Source organism: Callionymus lyra, chromosome 10 (genome assembly GCF_982586985.1).
Source record: "Callionymus lyra chromosome 10, fCalLyr1.hap1.1, whole genome shotgun sequence".
Taxonomy (NCBI): domain Eukaryota; kingdom Metazoa; phylum Chordata; class Actinopteri; order Syngnathiformes; family Callionymidae; genus Callionymus; species Callionymus lyra.
Genome location: NC_141827.1, coordinates 10,997,465 through 11,016,707, shown reverse-complemented (window position 1 = coordinate 11,016,707; position 19,243 = coordinate 10,997,465). Strand labels below are relative to the sequence as shown.

General features: G+C 35.0%; 2 protein-coding genes across 2 annotated transcripts; both read right to left on the bottom strand.

Moving 5' to 3' along the window:
* Positions 1 to 131: 131 nt before the first annotated feature.
* LOC148070286 (solute carrier family 2, facilitated glucose transporter member 11-like) lies at positions 132 to 6,410 on the bottom strand. Its single transcript, XM_087801038.1, has 12 exons — positions 6,390 to 6,410; positions 5,878 to 5,976; positions 4,242 to 4,402; positions 4,032 to 4,156; positions 3,840 to 3,969; positions 3,468 to 3,616; positions 2,372 to 2,559; positions 2,196 to 2,306; positions 778 to 879; positions 631 to 706; positions 423 to 550; positions 132 to 335 (listed from the first exon to the last, which is right to left on the bottom strand). Exons 1-12 carry the CDS (start codon positions 6,408 to 6,410, stop codon positions 162 to 164), a joined length of 1,464 nt encoding a protein of 487 aa, XP_087657164.1. The 3' UTR covers positions 132 to 161.
* A 1,997-nt stretch (positions 6,411 to 8,407) lies between these two features.
* LOC148070285 (solute carrier family 2, facilitated glucose transporter member 11-like) lies at positions 8,408 to 17,524 on the bottom strand. The gene is made up of 12 exons (XM_087800557.1): positions 17,450 to 17,524; positions 17,025 to 17,123; positions 15,572 to 15,732; positions 14,351 to 14,475; positions 14,162 to 14,291; positions 13,957 to 14,105; positions 12,388 to 12,575; positions 11,988 to 12,098; positions 10,634 to 10,735; positions 9,965 to 10,040; positions 9,755 to 9,882; positions 8,408 to 8,722 (listed from the first exon to the last, which is right to left on the bottom strand). Exons 1-12 carry the CDS (start codon positions 17,471 to 17,473, stop codon positions 8,507 to 8,509), a joined length of 1,509 nt encoding a protein of 502 aa, XP_087656683.1. The 5' UTR covers positions 17,474 to 17,524; the 3' UTR covers positions 8,408 to 8,506.
* Positions 17,525 to 19,243: the final 1,719 nt, after the last annotated feature.

Genomic DNA, 19,243 nt, shown 5'->3' with positions numbered 1-19,243 from the left:
ATTTTAGTCCATTCAGGAAATTATTTTTATACTAAATGTCTATTTAAATTTCATTTAATGAATGTATATTTTGAATATTTACAGGAATTTGAAACAAACCTCACCTTTTAAAATGAAATAAACAACGAGGATGAATTGAAACAATATTTTTGCAAAAATATTTAGAGCTTAGTCGTGATTTCAACATCTCTGTTCTTGAAGTTGAGTTTGTTGAAGTCTTCCGTGATCTCCACCATGGTCTTCCCTTTAGTTTCGGGGACGAAATACAACAGGAAAAAAGAACTGAAGGCGCAATAGGCCACAAAAATGAGAAAACAGAACTGGCCCAGTCCGTCCTGCGGGGCCAGAAACAAACAGATCTCAATGTTGTTATGTTCCTGAACAATGTGCTCGATAATCAGATTTTAAAGTGGAATTCTCACCACAATGTAGCCAAAACACATGCCCACGAGGAACATGCCGAGCCAGTTGACGGTTCCGCTGATGACGTAAGCCGAAGGACGCCAGGCCTGCAGGAACAGATCAGCAGGAAGTGCCATCGACACGCCGGCTGAAGCCACAGACGTGAGACGCTCTTTAATGTCCATAACATACATTTATAATAACATTTCTTCAGTGGGTTCCACTCACAGGGTCCGAGTCCATATGTGCAGATGATGGCGAATATCAGGCCGATGTTTGTGTATGGAATCCATGAATATAGATCCTGCAGTGACGTATGTTCACGTCAAGGTCGGTGTCGATTATATGTATAAATGATGGACAGAAGATTCAGACCTTTATCGACAGCATGACTGTCAGCACACACATGGTGGCGCCCATGAGCAGATAACCATAACCCATCAACTTCTTCCGGCCAGCGCGGTCGATCAAGAAAGACTGGAAAACAAACGACAAAATAGAAAATAATTTATAACCGCAATGTTTTTCTACACTGTTTTAATCACATTGGTGATTAAAAATAATATATTTCAGTGTGATTATGAAATAACTTTGATCTGCAGTTAAATATTAGTTAATATTACATTTTTTATGTTTTAAAACAATCTTCTTTTTTTTAATGTTAGAACATTTGTGAAGCCTTTTAACTTGAAACGGGATCAAGATAGCATTAATAGTTTAGGATTTGAATATAACATTTCAATTTGTTATTCGTTTTCTCATTATATTTCACTTTCACGTTTTTAAGTCTGAGTTTAGTCTCTTGACAGCTCCATTGTTAGATGATATCTAGTGTATGCCAGCTTTATTAGCTAGTGTTTGCTAGCTTTGTAAGCTAGTTATGCTAGCTATGCTAGTTTTTTTTAATCAAGTTCACCAGCTTCATTACATAGTGTATTCTCGATTCATTAGCTAAGTATGCTAGCTTTGTGAACATAGTTATGCTAGCTTTGATAGCAAGTTATGCTAGGTAATAAGATAGTAATGCTAGCTTTGTTAGCATTTTATGCTAGTTTATTAGCTATTTATGCTAGCTTTGTCAGCAAGTTACTCTAGCTTTGTTAGCTAGTTATCCTAGCTTTGTTAGCAAGTTATGCTAACTTTACTTTTATTTATGCTAGCTTTGTTAGCAAGTTATGCTAGTTTATTAGCTTTGTCAGCAAGTTAGACTAGCTTTGTTAGCAAGTCATGCTAGTTTATTAGCTATTTATGATGGCTTTGTTAAGAAGTTATGCTATCTTAATAGGCTAGTTATGCTAGCTTTTTTAGCAAGTCATGCTATCTTAATATGTTATTTATGCTAGCTTTGTTAGCAAATTATTCTAGCTTAATAAACTAGCTTACTGGGAGTTTTCTTACTTCTTTAGTCAGTTTGCAAGAATGAAGAGCCAGTAAATACTGAATGAAACATGTTACTTTTTAACCATTTTTTTGTACTTGATTAAACATTGACTTTGAATGTGTTTTTCAGATGTAAGAGTCTATCTTATACAACCAATTATGATGATACTACTTGTATTTTTCACCAATTTTAGATTAGGTTTGTTTCATATATATATATATATATATATATATATATACACATAAAAAAACAAGTTACTTGTTTTACATCTGTTCATGAAGTAGAAGTACAAGAGGTAGAAGAAACTACCTCTTGTATTAATTGTTTGTCATATTTTGGTGTTTGTATGTTCTCTGGATGATTCCAGGCATGAGTGGTTCCAGCTGAAGCCACTATAGATGGTGTCGCTCACACAAAGTATTATGGTGACCAGCTCTGTTCCTCCGATGCCCATGGCAAAGTAGTGCATCTGGTCCTCTGGTACTCCGGACTCACGGAAGATGTCGAACGCGTAGAAGTAGAGCTGCAACAGGGATCGATACGTAAGCCTTGATGAAGAAGTTTTTTCTTGAAGGAAGATCCACTCACGGCGTTGATGCCGCAGAACTGGATCCCAGCACAGGGAATGACCAGGGTCAGCGTCTGCCACCTCACACTGCGAGAGGTCAACACGTCCTTCACCGTCTTCGCCTTCTGGCCCTGAGAGCTCTCTCTCTCCTTCTCCATGTCGTCCAGCTCCAGCTTCAAGTCGTCCTCCTGCCACAGCCACTGCAGAGCTACACACACACACACATACACACACACACACACACACACACACACACACACCTCCATCAGAATATTTAATGGTTTAATTTACATTATATATGTTATAGAATTAATTAAATTTAGATTTTGTTTAATCATTAGAATAAGAATATTGATTCTATTTGTAAAAGCACTATTATATCAACGTTTATTTTAAAATAAACATTTATTTTTAAATTTTGGATTTAAGATTTTTTTTAGATTAGAAAATCTAACTTTTTGTTAAAGAAATAATTAATTTACTATATATTTCTAATTTGATTATTCAATACAAATAATTCAACCTTTCAATGTAGAATTTATTTTATTAAATGATTAAAAGAAATTATTTATATTTTTTAAATAATCACATTTCAATAAGTTGAAGTTAACTGTATCCTCTCGTCCTCAGTCTCGCTGGTATCCTGCAGGATTTCATTGTTCCTTTTTCTGCAGAGGACGCAGTGACTAACGGCTAGTTAAATTGCTTTAAAAAATATTTAAAATTTATGGAAATATTATCTATGAATATAATTATAGTCAAAAATAGAATAATATTTGAAAGCAAAATAATTCAATTTGATACAGTGTTGTTGAAAATAGATACAGTTCTGCTGGTTTTATAACAACCCTACTAAATATAATGTGAAAAAACTATTTGTTTCATTTAATTCTCAATAAAAATGTATTCTTAAATAATAATTGATTTATTTATATGTTATATCACTGTCACACCTTTATCATCATAATCTCTAATAATCTTCTTTGTGTCAGTTTATCAGCTTTTTCTCCGTGTTTAAACTTCTTCTTTGTCATTTCTTCTGTCTTTCGCTGTGACCTCACAACTGTCCTCGTGTATATATATATATATATATATATATATAAATATAATTCTCACCGTCTCTGCATCCCTCTGTGTCTCCTTTGTCGATGTACAGATGCCGGGGGGCCTCAGGGAAGAACATCAGGGTCACAAACTGGACGATGGCGGGGAGACCCCCGAAGGCCAGCAGGTACGGCCACATCTCCTCAGTGCCCATTATTTCTCTGTACAGGACGACACACAACAACGCCATCATGACGATGTTCATTCTGGACCATTAGTGAGGAGCACTTGTGTTCTTCAGCCCGGAACGACGAGAGATCTTTGATCAGCTACAACAAAATGAACAACTCTCAGCGTGACGTCGGTGCCGGAGATGATTGACAGGTGGTCTGTAATGAGTGAGCGAGTGCGTGACCCGTGACGTAAAAACCCGCTGACTCTCACTTGATGCCGAGGATTTGACCCGCCAGTTTGCCGAAGGCGATGAAGATGGAGCCCGTCAGGGTCAGGAACCCCCTGAGCTCCTTGGGAGAGCTCTCGCCCAGGTACATGAGGTGCACGCTCAGACCCAGACCTGTTGAGCGAGCCAGGGTCAGAGGGGGGAAGCGAGGGATGTAACCTCGGATCTCGACGCACCAACGTTGTATCCGTAGAGAAATCTGCCGATCAGGATCATCTCGAAAGACTTGGCCACGCGACTGAAGAGCATCAGGAGCGCGGCGACCATCGCCACCACGTTGTTGATCAGAAGAGCCTTTTTACTGGAGATGGAAGTGTTGAAAAATATATCAGTTTTTTCTCAAATGTTATTCATGAACGCTGAGGAGAAGAAGACTTTTTTCTCACCGGCCATACTTGACGGGGAGGCTCCCACTGTGGATGGCGCCCGCCCAGGCCCCCAGACTCAACACGGCCACGATAAAAGACCAGAGGAGCTGATTGGTCGACTCCGGCACGGGTGTGTCGTTCCTCCACAGCCACGTGTGGTTGATAAAGTTTTGGACATGCTGCGCAAAACAAAAAAAGATCATTAACTTTTTATCTTCATGGTAATATTTCAGAAGCATTTTTCTGTCACTGCTTCAACGGTGTGAAGCTAGCTAGCTATCTTGCCGTGGGAGGGAGAACCAGAGAATCATTGGAATTCAAGATGGCGCCACAGTTGGCTTGGTTCCGATAAATACTGTTTCTTGTTAGACATGTATAGGAAAGAATCTTACGAACGTCGGGTCTTTAACTCCTCAATTCATTTCTACTATTTCTCACTTAAATGGAATGATTTTTGAACATTCATTTCCCAATTGCTAATTTAATTTAATTTAATTGCGTTTTTTTTAACTTTTTAAAAAAAAAAAATCCATTTTATTTCATTTATATTTAATATATTTTTTATTATATTAAAAGTACATATTATAAATGCATGTATTTTGTTTTTTGACTAACATTCTTGACATTATAACAAATTAAGTTTAATTCTTGAATAGGATTGGATGAAGTCCTTTAAAGTACCACGATAACACATGGAACTAAATCAACATGGTGAGTTGGAGACGGTGGTTGCATTCATTGTCATCATGGCTGAAGCTTTAGGAACAGTTGCCTTTCTGTTGAAGATATATCCTCAGATTTATCCACACATATGTCATGTTTATCAAATGTTAATGTTAACAATATCACCTTTTCTATTAGAACTAATATTAAAATATATTCTTGTATTAACCTTCATGACATTTGCTTTTATTATTCATCTCTGTTCGTTAAGATGTTAAAAACCCAGAAGATAATGTTTCTCTGCTAATGATCACTGGTTTAAGTGACACTCACAGAAGATAAGAGGTTGAAGACTCATCAGATCATTATAGTCGTACCAGTAAGAGTTGACAAGAAGAGAAAACAGACAGAAACATGAACTTTGTTTTAGTTAAGATAAGATTGGATTTTTTAAATAATTTTAACATTTCTGAATAATTTCAACATTTCCTAATTTGAATAATCTGCATTTTTGTTAACTTTGAATGATCAATGAAGTTTTTTTTATCTATATATCTACCTTTATTTTTGTAATCGCACTTCAGGTCTTGCATGGCCTATTTTCAATATTCATTTTTACCTTAAATAAATGAAGTTCTACTTCCTCGGATCAAACGAATGCACAGAACTCAAGGACTGACTTCTTCTATACTGTCTAAATACACGCAGGTCATGTTTTTATTAGGTAGAACTTTTTTAATCGCACTTTTATAACCAGAGATAGAAAAAAAAATCTATAAATTAAATAATAATTAAAAAATAATTTGATATACATTTGGTTTTTGGTACTCTGGTTACCTCCCACTGTATATATTTCACACACATTGATGCTTAGAAATCGTTTATAGCCATAAATATACAAAAACATATATATAGACATAGATATACAGTATATCTATATCTATATATACGTATACAAACAACAAAAGTAAGATAGCTTTGACAGTTTTACCTCTGCAGGGGAGGCGATGACTGATACTTGCAGGCCGTACTGAAAAGAGCCTCCGATACCCAGAACAGCACTCAGCAGGTAGAGTCTCCAGTACTGCAGCTGTACGTGGAATTTAAATAAATGTTTGAAAAATACAACATAGATCAATGATCTATATTGAATATTTAAGACAGAAATAAGCAAATTATCATGAACAATTTAATTTTAGGTAAAATGAAACAATATTGCACCTTTTAAAAACGAATAAATAAACGTTATATTAACTTTTAATTATACAAATATAAGAATAAAAAATAAAGTTTTGAGTGGAAAGAAGTAAAAAAAATATATATTTCCAAAACTTATACTTATAAAAATAATATAACATTTACAAATTAAAATGTGTAGTTTCAAAAGAACACATTAAGATAAATTGTTGGTTCAGATCTGTTTACAGATTGAAGAGATATCTTGCAAATGAAACATTTTGTCAAAAGTAAAAGCTTTTATTTTTCTGAATCCACCAAACGTACCTTCTTCTTTGCTCCCTCCATCTCTGCCACTCAGACCCTCTGCCTGCATCATATATATATCTGACGCCGGCATGAAAAAAAAAGAAGAAGTAGTTACACAGTAACAATTTGGAGTTTTTCATTAGTGTTGTTCGATCTGAGCGGCCGTGTTGGGAGGCGAGTGAAAAGACAAATATTCAACCTCCTCAATTCTGGTTCTTTCCAGCTGCTTGTGTCGTCATTTCTACGCAAACGCTGGTGTTTTGACGACACTCATTAACACATGACCTGAATCATGACGTTCACACAAACTGTAATTAAATAATGTTATATAAAATTTAAAAAATCTAAAAAAAAATAATAATATGTGTGAGAATAAAATATTACAAAGTGTAGCAGAGTAAAAAACTAATTTAATTTGAACATTGTTTCTACTGGAATCCTCATTTACTGTCTCAGTTTGATGTATTCATTTAATTCCAATACCAATAATATAATATAATATATATATAATATAATAATAATATTTAAACAATAAAATAAATGCAATTGAATTAAAAAAAATGTTTTAATGAAAGGGATGAATACATTTAAGTCGGCAATATAATACAATAATTTCTTGCATCAATGTATTTGCTTGTATTTATTTATAAAGTATAATTAAATGAATGATGAAGTTCAGCTCATGGGACAGCAGGTGGAGGTAGAGTTTCTCGTGCAGTCTTCTTCTTCTCCAGCTGATGTTTCTTCAAATTATTTGTGAATCTATATATAATAACTATATTTATATATATATATTTATGTTTAAAATATATGTATATATATATATTTTAAACATACATATATATAATAACTATATTTTTTTCTATATATATATTTATATATATATATATTTTTAAACATAAATATATATATAATAACTATATTTATTTCTGACCCAAGGTGGGCTGAAGGTCAACGTGATCAGGATCACATGATCTATCACCTCAGGATACCAAGAGGAACACCAATCAAGAGTCATATTCCATAATATATAAAAGAATAGTCTTTTAATTTAAATTTTTATTTCAATGACATCTTTACCCCAGTTTACAGTATATTTGTATTGTTTTTGTTAACATCATACACATACAATCGTATAACCTTGATTCAACTCTCAACGAACAATTTTCAAATATAATTAAACAATTTTCAACTATAACTGAACAATTTTCAATTATAATAAAACATTTTCCAACTATAATCAAACAATTTTCAACTATAATCAAACCATTTTCAACTATAATTAAACAATTTCAATTATAATCAAACATTTTTCAACTGGAATCAAGCAATTTTTACCTTAATTATGCTTCATCTTCTTGTATCCCTTTGACAAATCTTTAAATCCATAAAATGTTTTGTGTCTCCTGGAAAGTTTCATGTTTGTCCTCGTAAAAAACACACTCATTGACAAAATACGTCAAATGATCGCACAACATGTGACTTTTTTAAATGATTTATTATTTTGTTTTACACTGTGTTACATCTCTCTTCATCCGATGTGTCGTCAGCAGCTCACAGAACAGATGAACACAAAAAATAGCATCAAGCGAAATACAATAACACACATTCAAAAATAAAAAAACATTTCTCACCTTTTTATTCACAATTAAATAATTTAAGTTGAGCAGCTTCAGCAAACTTTTGACAAAATATATCCTCAACATATTCAACCTTTTCTCTTAAATATTGTTAAATATTGAACAATACAAAAGTCGTTTCACATGGATTCATCGTTTACAAGCCAAGAAAATATATTTTCCTTTTGGATAAAACTATTTAAAATCTTGTTTTTGAATATATGTTATAAAAAAGTTAATAGATTAATAACAGAATGATTCTTTAGGTGTTGTAAAAATACACATTTCTTTTATATTTCATAATAAATCCACATCTAACTGAAAAAGATAATTGATATAATCAACCTAAACAATATTTTCACTTAATACACTTAATAAATCAAAAAAACAATTGTGGTCTTTGTATGTTGTACCTGTGTTTGTACGGGTGTACTCCAGGTATTCGGTTTCCTTCTACTGTCCAAAAAAACATAGAGGAAACATCCTCAAGAGTGTAGTTTTGTTGGCGAATCCACCCTAGAACGAAGTGGAAGCAGCAACGAGCTCCAGCGGAGTGTGACCGGCGCCTGTTGCTGAGTGTTTGCCCTGATCCTTGAAGTTGAGCTTGTGGAACTCTCTGGTGATGGCGGACAAAGACTTGCCCTTCGTCTCCGGCAGGATCAGACCCACGTAGACGGCCGACAGCAGGCAGACGGAGCCGAACGGGACGAAACAGTACTGACTCAGGCCGCTCTGGAACATAGAAATGATACTTGATCACTGATATTAAGGACAAGATATATATTGTCATATAGATATAGTTGTTTTCCACATGTTTTTATTTACTTAAAAGAGCCATAATGATTTTAAATTAAACATAATTATTTATCTATGCTTAGATTCAAAATGTTGATTCCGTTTAATTTGTTCATATTTTGTTCATAAGTGTTAAATAAATATATATAAATAAATATATATATTTAAACAACAACAAAGCAAATACATCTTGAATTACATCAACAATGTTTTTGTTTCATATATTCCGCTTGCTTATTTTTATTATGGTTTACTGTTATTTTTTAATCATACACATCTTGGTTTTCTTCAGGTTAAATTGATGTTTTTTCATTTATTTTAAATTATATTAAACAAAAAGCTAGAAATGGACATTGATAGATTTGCTTTTATTATTTAACAAAATTATTGAAATAAAAGACCAAATTGTTGATTTTGTAAACTGATCTTAGGGCTGGAAATAAATTAGGTTAATGAATTGTTACACAAAAAAAGCCGCACATTCAAGGCCTTAAATTTGTGTTATCTCAGGGTCAGGGTCACACCAGGTTCACAAAGCGCTTAAACAATCAAAACAATACCCATTAAAATATATACTTAAAAGGTCAAGACACCATAGAGACAAACACAGGAGTCTCAGAGAATCAAGGAAAGCTGACTCGAAGGTTCCAAAACAAATGTGTTTATGGTATCCCTTGTGTTGTCTCTGGGTCAATATAAACGACCTTCACCACTGCATATGTATTTATGGAAGCCAGGGAGTTTATTCACCTTGACCCAGAGATAACACAAGGGATACCACAAACACATTTGTTTTGGAACCTTCGGGTCACCTTGACCCTGAGACAAGGTGTAAGGATGTTGAAATAAGAACCTGCATTAACCAATCAGAAACAATCGAACCACCCTCTCTGAGAGCAGTTTGAGAAGATGAGAAGAGATTCCACACTAGATAGACGGACAGCAGAGTTGGATCAACAACTAACTGACCACCAGGAAAGGGAAGATCATTCCGACGATGAAGAGGTTGATCCACATCATGGACCCGGCCACCATGTACGCTGCCGGTCGAGAGGTTTGGTTGAAGATCTCGGTGGGAAGAACTCCAGTGACTCCAGCTGAGAGACGAAAGTTGAGACGATTCCGTGAGACCCTCGAACAACAACGGGAACATGGACGTTCGTATTGCTGAAGACAGACCTGGTCCCATGCCGAAGCTGAGGATGTAGGTGAAGATACAAGCCATGCTCAGGTACGGCATCCAGGAGATGAGGTGCTTCATGCAGGGAGAGAAACACACTCAGTCCACATCTCTTGTCCTTGTTTATATGAACACTTTTGTCTGTGTTGCTGTGTTGCTGAGCTGGAAAAACTATTTCCTGATGGAGATCTCCAGAGGGATTCATAAAGTTTATCTATCCATCTATTTTTCTGAAGAACTTGATGCATAAGGTTTGAGGTTTACATCTTTGTTTACGTTTCATTTACATTTCTAATGTCTCGAAAATTCAAGGAAGATGATTTTTTTTCTTTTGTCATGGCGAAACATAAACGAAAATTATGTTTTAAGGCCTTTTTTTTATTTGAGCGAGTATATGAAGTTAGAGCGATTGTCCAACAGGGGGCGCTCCTGCACCCAATAAGCTAGATAAAGGCGATACACACAAATAAATAAAAGACACAGAGAAAAACTATTAGTATTTACTTTCCTTTCCGTTTCTCTGTGACAAGTCCTTCCTTAATTTGAATGATTTTTTTTCGAAATGAGCTCAGATCTGATATTCTTGAGTCACTGGCTGCAACATGTGAACAGGAAGAGCATCTTGTCTGAACATGACATGAGATATGATGTAAAGATGAAGGTACTACCTCGAAGGTCAGAGCCACGGTGAAGACGATGGCCCAGACGGTCATCATGATGAAGCCTCCCATCAGCAGGATCTTACGACCTTTGCGCTCAATCAACAGGTTCTTAAAAACAACAATAAAGACTTTGACTTGTCTGTTTTAAAATGGGTCGACCATCAGATAAAAACAGTTCAAATTGGTTTGTGTATCACTTATTTTCACTAGTTTTTAAAAAGAAAACTTGACTTAACCGAGTGTCCTGGTGTGTCAAGAGCAACAGGCGAATTTTACTTCAGAGAAAAAAACATATTTTCTCAAAACACAACACATTTCTTGATCCAGTCAATTATTTTTTTTAATAAATAAATGAAACAATAAATACAATTTCTATTAGAATGGTTGTAACACACAGTACAAGAAAAGTATCACTTACTTATCGAAACTACTAAACATATTTCAGATTGATAACATTAAATATTTATTTTACTTATTTTACCAATATTTTTGGTTCCTTTGCGTAACAAAGTGCATGTAAAATTATGTTAAATTTGTTCATTTGGTGTTAAATTTGTCAGCAGCAAAACTGTGTAACAAATGTTGCCTTTAGTTTATTTATATTTCGTATCTGATAAATTTCATAATTGTTCGCAAATGATTTTCTTCTTTATGTTTCCTTTGTTATTGTTATTGCTCCGCCCCTCCTTAAGGGGGCGCACGATCCACTCTGTGAAGCACTAAACTTCAACATTGTACTTGATTGATAACAAATATTACTATTTCATCATTTAAAAACGAGACTAATATAATAAATATATAACAATACAAACTGTTATTCTTTCTGTGTGGCCCCGTACCAAATGCTTCACGGACCAGTACCGGTCCCCAGGGGAACACCACATTAGGTAACTAGCTGTTGGAGCCAAAACACAAAGGTAACAAAAAAAAGGGTAATTATGATATTTTCATAATAACCTTTAACTTAATTGTACATTGTTTTATTTATACTACTTTATTTACTTTATACTTATACTTTAAATTAATGTATTTAATTGTATTCAAACATCCTGAAAAGGAAAAAAAACCATAAGAGAACTATAAACAAATATGTCAATATAATCTCTCAAAATACTTTTTAAATTATTGGTTGATTTATTTTAATAAACAAAAATATCTTGAATAAAAGTTCTGACCTAGCAATGACTAATAAAAAAGTTATTACATCTTAGAACAGTTCTTTTAATTGACGTCTGATCGATCTAATAGAATCGGTTGATGTTTTAACCCTTTCGAAATATTCTGTCGTCCCTCACGTACAAGGTCATAATGTTACGTCCAACTCACACACACACTCTCTGACAAACATGTTCATACTTACACACATGATACAGGCTGTGAACTCACAAGAGCCGGTTCCAATAGTGATGTACTGGATCTGATCGGCAGATATTCCAGCCTCTTTAAACACGTAGGAAGCGTAAAAATAAATCTGAAAGAAGAAGTGAAAACATAATGAAACTCTTGTCGATAAACTTTATCCATTTTTCTTTGGTGAAATAATGAATGCGTCGCTGTACAGTGAGCGGTTCAGACACCAGCATTTATTATTCATGTTCAACCCAGAGAACGAGTCGAACCAATGATCTCACGTTTCCAATCTGTCGATCGGAGCAGCAAAGGATCTGGTGGCCGACGTTCCGGACTCTTCTCCCGTGACACGAGTTCTCATTCATACTCTGGCTGGATTGACGGCGAAGTCACAAACGTAGTCAACATACCGAGTCGTTCCCACAGAGCTGCATGGCGCTGCTGATGACCATGACGGTTATGAGCTGCCAGCGAACGGACGGATCCCGGAACAGATCCCAGGGCCCTCTGGGTTTGGATCCCAGGATCTCGGCTTGTTCCTCCTGCATCTCGGCGAGTTCGCGGGTCACGTCGTCACAGCCGCGCAGACGTCTGAGGGCTGCAGAGAAGATGAAACACATGTGTTTGTAACATGTTCATTCCCAAACTTTTCCCGTTAATTCATAATTCATAATAAATTCATTATAAATCATTCAAATGTCACACAAGCATTTATTATACAGTACAATAACAACCGCACAAAGTGAAGATGCTAAGCGTTAATGCTAACTCCTAAATACTGGGGGGGGGGATGGCTGTGTCCCAAATCGCACACTTCTCTAAGTGCACTGCTTACAGTACACTGTAAGACAGTGCACTTACTTGCGCAGTGCTCAAATTTCGTCAGGGTAGTACTGTTTCAATTTTTTTTAAACGCTGATTGCAGATGTTGGAACACGGTCACCAACACTTGACAGCGCTTTTTGCCAATTGTTACAAGTTATTAAGTTGTGTTTCATTTTGTTTTTATTGTTGTTGTGTTGTTTTGTGGTGAAATTAGTGTTTTCTCGGGACATTTACGCCGGTATCTGCTCCGAAGAGCTTCCATTTAGCGTCATCTACGTCACTAAGATGGCGGCCGTTGAGGGTGGAAAGGGTCCATCGATCCATAACTCATGCTGTGTCTCAAATCGCATACTTGTGTACTCAAAGTTAGTATTTTTAGTGCGTAAGTGCGTCTCAATTCTAAGTATGCGAAATTTAGTGCGTCATGCACACTAAATTGGCGTACTAAAACACCCACAAAACTGAGTATGGATCGATGGACACTATCTACCCTAAACGGCTGCCATCTTAGTGACGTTGTAAACGGAAGTTACGTTATATATATATATATGCATATGCATATATATTCATATACTTACAGGTGCACTTTCCGCAGCAGTAGAAGGATGAGACGTCTTCGGTGCTGATACCAGCTTAAATATCTCGCGAATATTTCGATTCTCATATTATTTCTTTATTACTTTTTCCAAACTTAAAAACAAAACGTGCTGCCAGCAGGTGTCGATAGCGTTCAAACAGCTGGTTGAAACCATCGCTAAATAGTAGTAGAAGAAGAAGCTGTCGCGTCATTTCCTGTTAGTGTGTAGCAGCAGTGTTTGATTTGAGACATACTATCTGTGGAGAATTTGCGTACTAGTTAGTATGTACACTATCCTGATGCATACTAACTTCTAGTATACTAAGAGCAGTATGCGATTTGAGATACAGCACATATCTATCTACATCCATAAAGATCACTTTAGTCAGCTTGGTTGGCATGAAGCTGGACTCAGATCTCTGGACGAACTACTGTCAATCATGGATGACGACAGTTTTATACTATCTGACCTCTGACCTTATTGTTGATCAACATATCGTCATATAAATCAACATATTTCTCAGGTAGGTTCTCCTTCATCCAGGTCACCGTAAACCTAAGTCATCCCAGCACTCACCCTTAAGACACGCCTCTTTATCTCCTCGGTCCAAGAGCAGGTACCGAGGACTCTCAGGGAACCAGGGCAGGGTGAGGAGCTGGATGAGGCCCGGAATGGCGTTGCTGGCCAGCAGGTACTGCCAGCAGGACTCGCCCCCCAGAATCTCCCTGAAAGACACGTTTGTTTTTGTGTTTCCTCCGAGAGTGGAGAGAAGTGGACTCACCTCAGACTCACCACCTGTCCCAGCACCAGTCCGAAGGACGTGAAGACGGCCGACGACAAGGACACGGCTCCTCTCAGGTGCTTCGGGGCGCTTTCACCGAAGTACATGGGCTGGACGTTCATGCTGACTCCTGCGGGTTCATGGAGTTCTTTCATCACAGGATCCACGGCTCATCGTGTCTCGACCCACCTGCGTTGATGCCGACCAGCACCCGGGACACGATGATCATCTCAAAAGACCTGGCGGCTCGACTGGTGAGAGCCAGCAGAGCTCCAGACATCAGGAAGATGTTGCTCAACAGAAGACATTTCTTTCTTCGACCAGGAGAAAAATACATTTGTTTCACTACATTTAAAGCCGTGCAGTTTATCCGTTTTTCTAAATTTCATTTGAATTAAATGTCTTGATTTTATGGCTATTCATTTTAGTCTATATTCATATAATTATATTAGTTGTATTTGATTTATTTATTTAAATTAATAATCTTTAAAAAAAACTTTATATAAAATTAAGTAATATTCATTAAAATAAGATCCTTAATAATGTCATAGTTGGGTCACACCTTTTTCTTTTTTTTTACGAAAAAACATTTCCTGTGTTTTTGTTCTTGTTTTTTTTCAGAAAAAAAAACAGTTTAAATCTCTTTCTCTTTCTCTTCAGTGAGATTTAATTATTTTAGAAAATGATTTGTATTACTTAAAAAATCCTAAATATGAAATCGTTTGTGCATAGCGTGCATCCAAACTAATTGGGTAAAAAAAATAGATATATATTTTGGAATTTTGGGATATATTTTAATATCAAAACATATACAATCAATTATTAATAATGCTAAAGTTAAAGCTTTTATTTAGATTTAGCAAACATTAGCATGTAGTTGACATTAGCAAGATGCTTGGTTTCCATTACAACAGTTTTGATTAAAAAAAGTTTTCTTTTAATCACACATTGAACAGACTTTGTCAGTCTGATGTTCTGTCAGCATTATTTTGATGGCAAATTGTTTCCATCTCATAGTTTAAAAAAATATATAGCTAAAGCCCTACTTAAAGAAGGCTGAAAAGCTAAACCAGTTGCAACAGCTTCTATGATATTCCAGTTAGTTCAGTTAGTTATAAGAACAACACGTTTAAACAAAGATCATTGCAGAGACAGAAGCAGGTGTAAATAATCTTCTTATAAACCCAGTCAGTTGTAAATTCATTTTTATTTGACATAATTAATGATTTTTCTTGAAACATTGAGTCAAACTTGAGTTTAAGGGTTTTAAACACTGTTGCGATTGTATTATGTGTTATTATTATATGATGGATAGTGGATGAAATAGGAGAGTTTTTCTCTTTTTAATGGTAGAGTTGTTTTGTCACCAGAAGCGTGAGGAGTGCCGACAAAAGTGTTGTCCAGGATTACCTGCCGAAGCGAATGGTCATGGGTCCAGCGATCAGAGCTCCAGCAAACCCTCCCAGCGAGAAGATGGAGACAATGATTGTCCAGACCAGCGTCACCTGGTAGTCCTGCAGCTGAAAGTCCCATCGCTCCTGAAACGTCTCGTTGACGAAAGCCTGGATGAACTGATGCGACAAGAATCAATATCTAACTCAAGTCGCTCTGAACCAACAATGGTCTGGTTTAATAAGACACACATTAGCTCTGATGATGTCACCGTACGTTTGACTGACAGTCGCGCTGACGTCTGTGTTTGAATTCTTTTAACTTTTGATGGATGTCTCTAGTGTCTCATATTTTAGGGGCAGTCGTCTCTTTATATGATGGGAAAAGTTGGCAATATAAAAAGGGAAAAATAAAATTTAATAAAACTAAAATAATTGTATTTCCAGAAGAGAATGCAGCTGATGGCATAAAGGAAAAGGACTGATGTGAAAACGTCGAAATAAACTGAAAAAGGTTGAGAAGAAGAAAAAAAAAAAGAAGAGGAAAGTAGAAAGAAAAAAATAGCAGGATTAGTAGTAGAAGTAGTAGAAATAGAAGAAATAGTAGTCAGAGTAGAAGAAGTAGTAGATCTAGTATTAGAAGTAGTAGAATCAGTAGTGAAGTAGAAGTAGTAGTAGAAGTAGTAGACATATAATAAGTAGTACTGGGAGAAGAAGAAGTAGTAGAACTAATATTAGAAGTAGTAGACTCAGTAGTGAAGTAGAAGTAGTAGTAGAAGTAGTAGACATATATTAAGTAGTACTGGGAGTAGAAGAAGAAGTAGAACTAATATTAGAAGTAGTAGAATCAGTAGTGAAGTAGAAGTAGTAGTAGAAGTAGTAGACATATAATAAGTAGTACTGGGAGTAGAATAAGTAGTAGAACTAGTATTAGAAGTAGTAGAATTATTAACATTAACATTAACATTAGTCGTCGAATAAGTAGTAGAAGTAGTAGAAGTAGTAGAAGTAGAAGAAATAGTAGTGGGAGTGGAAGAAGTAGTATAACTAGTATTAGAAGTAGAAGAATTATTAATAGAAGTAGTATAATAAGTAGTAGAAGTAGAAGAAGTAGTAGTGGGAGTGGAAGAAGTAATAGAACTAGTATTAATAGTATTAGAATTAGTAGTAGAAGTAGTATATATACAGTATGTTATGACTTCCTAAAATAATCAAAAGCTGTCATTTTATTTTGCACACCTCCCTTTGTTTACATTGTATTTCAATATTGCCAATATAAATACAAATACATTCACGAACAAACCAAATAAATATGATATTTTAAATAACGGTTTATCTCTTTATTTTGGGTAACAAATAAATGAATAGTTTTTAAAAAAGGACAAGATGAGGGGCCGCGTTGATACAGTCTAAGGGCCGCTCGTGGCCCACGACCCCCAGGTCTTCAGTGTCTCTAACAGGTGTAAACTCACAGTGGTGGGTGCGTTCATGATGGCCAGGTTGTATCCGTACTGAAGAGTTCCTCCGATAGCAGCCGACGCTACCATCAGCACCAGCGTCAGAGAGCTGCCCTGTCAATCACACACAGGGTGTCATTTCTCTGCACCGACCTGCGAGATAGAAGTCCCCCCTACTTCTGACTTTGACACAATATAATTATTTTATTCTCATTATTTATTTTCTATTAGGAAATAAAAAGTGAATAATGAAAACGTATGTGTATTTATAACAAATTATTTAATGAATAAAACAATTAATCTAGTTATTTACAAACATGCATACATTGTTTGACTGATTTGATGTATTTATTCATAATTATTTATGATTTTAAGCAGATACACAACAATATAAATAATATTAATAATACAAATTTCTCACTTTTCAGCACAACGTTTACCTTCTGAGTCACCGCGTCCGCCATCGTCGCACAGGTCCGTGTCCGGAGAAGAAGAAGGAAAAGAAGAAGTAGAAGAAGAAGGCGCAGTACTAGTGAGGGCACGCGCGCAGGTGAGTTTACTCTACCTGGCGCGCGTGCCCTCACTAGTACTGGTCCGACGGCGCTGATTGGTTGCGGCAGAGCGTCAACATGACGTCAGTGGTTCCTCTCTGATGATGAAGAATGATTGACGTACAGGTTTAGCAGTGAAGGTTTTATTTAAATGTCAGGTAGATGAGTGTTCAGGCGTTGAAAACTTATTTGTAAAATTATAAAGTTCTGATTTATAATGTATGAAAAACGCACGTTTTTCTTTTTATCTGGAGTGCTGCTGATATTTTAAAAGTAAGAATATATAGATAGTTAAGTTAGTATTTTAGTAAACATTAAAAAATTAAGTATTTACTTTAAAAATGTATAAAATATTTATTTTCGGGAAAAAGTAATTATCTACAATTATATAATTTAATTATATAATAATAAATGAATGAATAATTAATCTTAAATGATATTGAGAATGTATCTAAAACAAAAGCACAACAGTCGTATAGAAATAAAAATAAAGAAAATACAATAAATCACATAAAACAAATACCAATGACAACATAAATAAATGAGAAAAAAAAGTTTTCACAACATAACTGGTCATATATCATCAGACAATAGATATTTTTTACTGTTATAGTGGAAAAAATAATTTGGACCAAGATGCAGCATTGAGATAGAAAAGAAAATAGTACCTAAAATAGAAACTTGTGGCACACCAGAAGTATTTTTGGGTGAGTAAAGAAATACTACTTATTAGAATTGATCAGTCTCTTAATTACTACCGTTTAAGATAAAGCGTAAATTGTTTTATGATTCATAAATTAAAACTAAACTACATGTAAATGACTGCTTAGACACAGATATATATCTGGTGTGCAAAATAACAAATATTCTTAATCAACCTTACAGTGTTCCTTCCTATTTTATTTATTTTAACTAAACAAAACATTACTAAATATTCAGCATCATTTGTCATTGTTGTTATTTTATTTAAACACATTTATATACATCTTGATCGGAGATGGTGTTGATAATGACTGTCCAGCAGAGGGCGCCACAGTAAAACTTGATCTGACTTATTTTGTTTCTCGACAGGCGTTGACTTATTGAATGACATTTAAATGCATTCTTTAGTCGAATGATAAAAAAAATAAATCACATACTATATTAAAAAAAAAATTGTATTTGCATTTTCACTCAGGCACGTATACATTTTCTAACATTATGTAAGTAAGTAAGTAAGTAATTTTTATTTATATAGCGCTTTTCCAGACCAGGGTCACAAAGCGCTTAAACAATCAAAACAATATTCAATAAAGTATATACTTTAAAGGTCAATATAAAACTGATAACACAACAGGAGTTCCAGAAAATCAAGGAAAAGTTAAGATGTCTTCAACCTCTATTGGCAGTGACTCTCACCAAAAGTTCTCTGTCCAGACTATCACATTCATTTTTCTTTTTAAATATAACATTTTTGTCTGTTTACCTTTAACTTTTATGTTATCATCTGTTAATGAAAGTACATTTGTAACTTCATTTACAGTATACAGTTACAGAAAACAGTGTTCTGTGACCAAACATATATATTTAGAAATAAATCAATCCATGTTTTTCATTCATAGGAGCTAGATTATTTATAAGTGACATGATGAAAAGATTTCAATGTCTCACTGGATCAAGTGAAAGGTTTTGATCTTCTGCTTT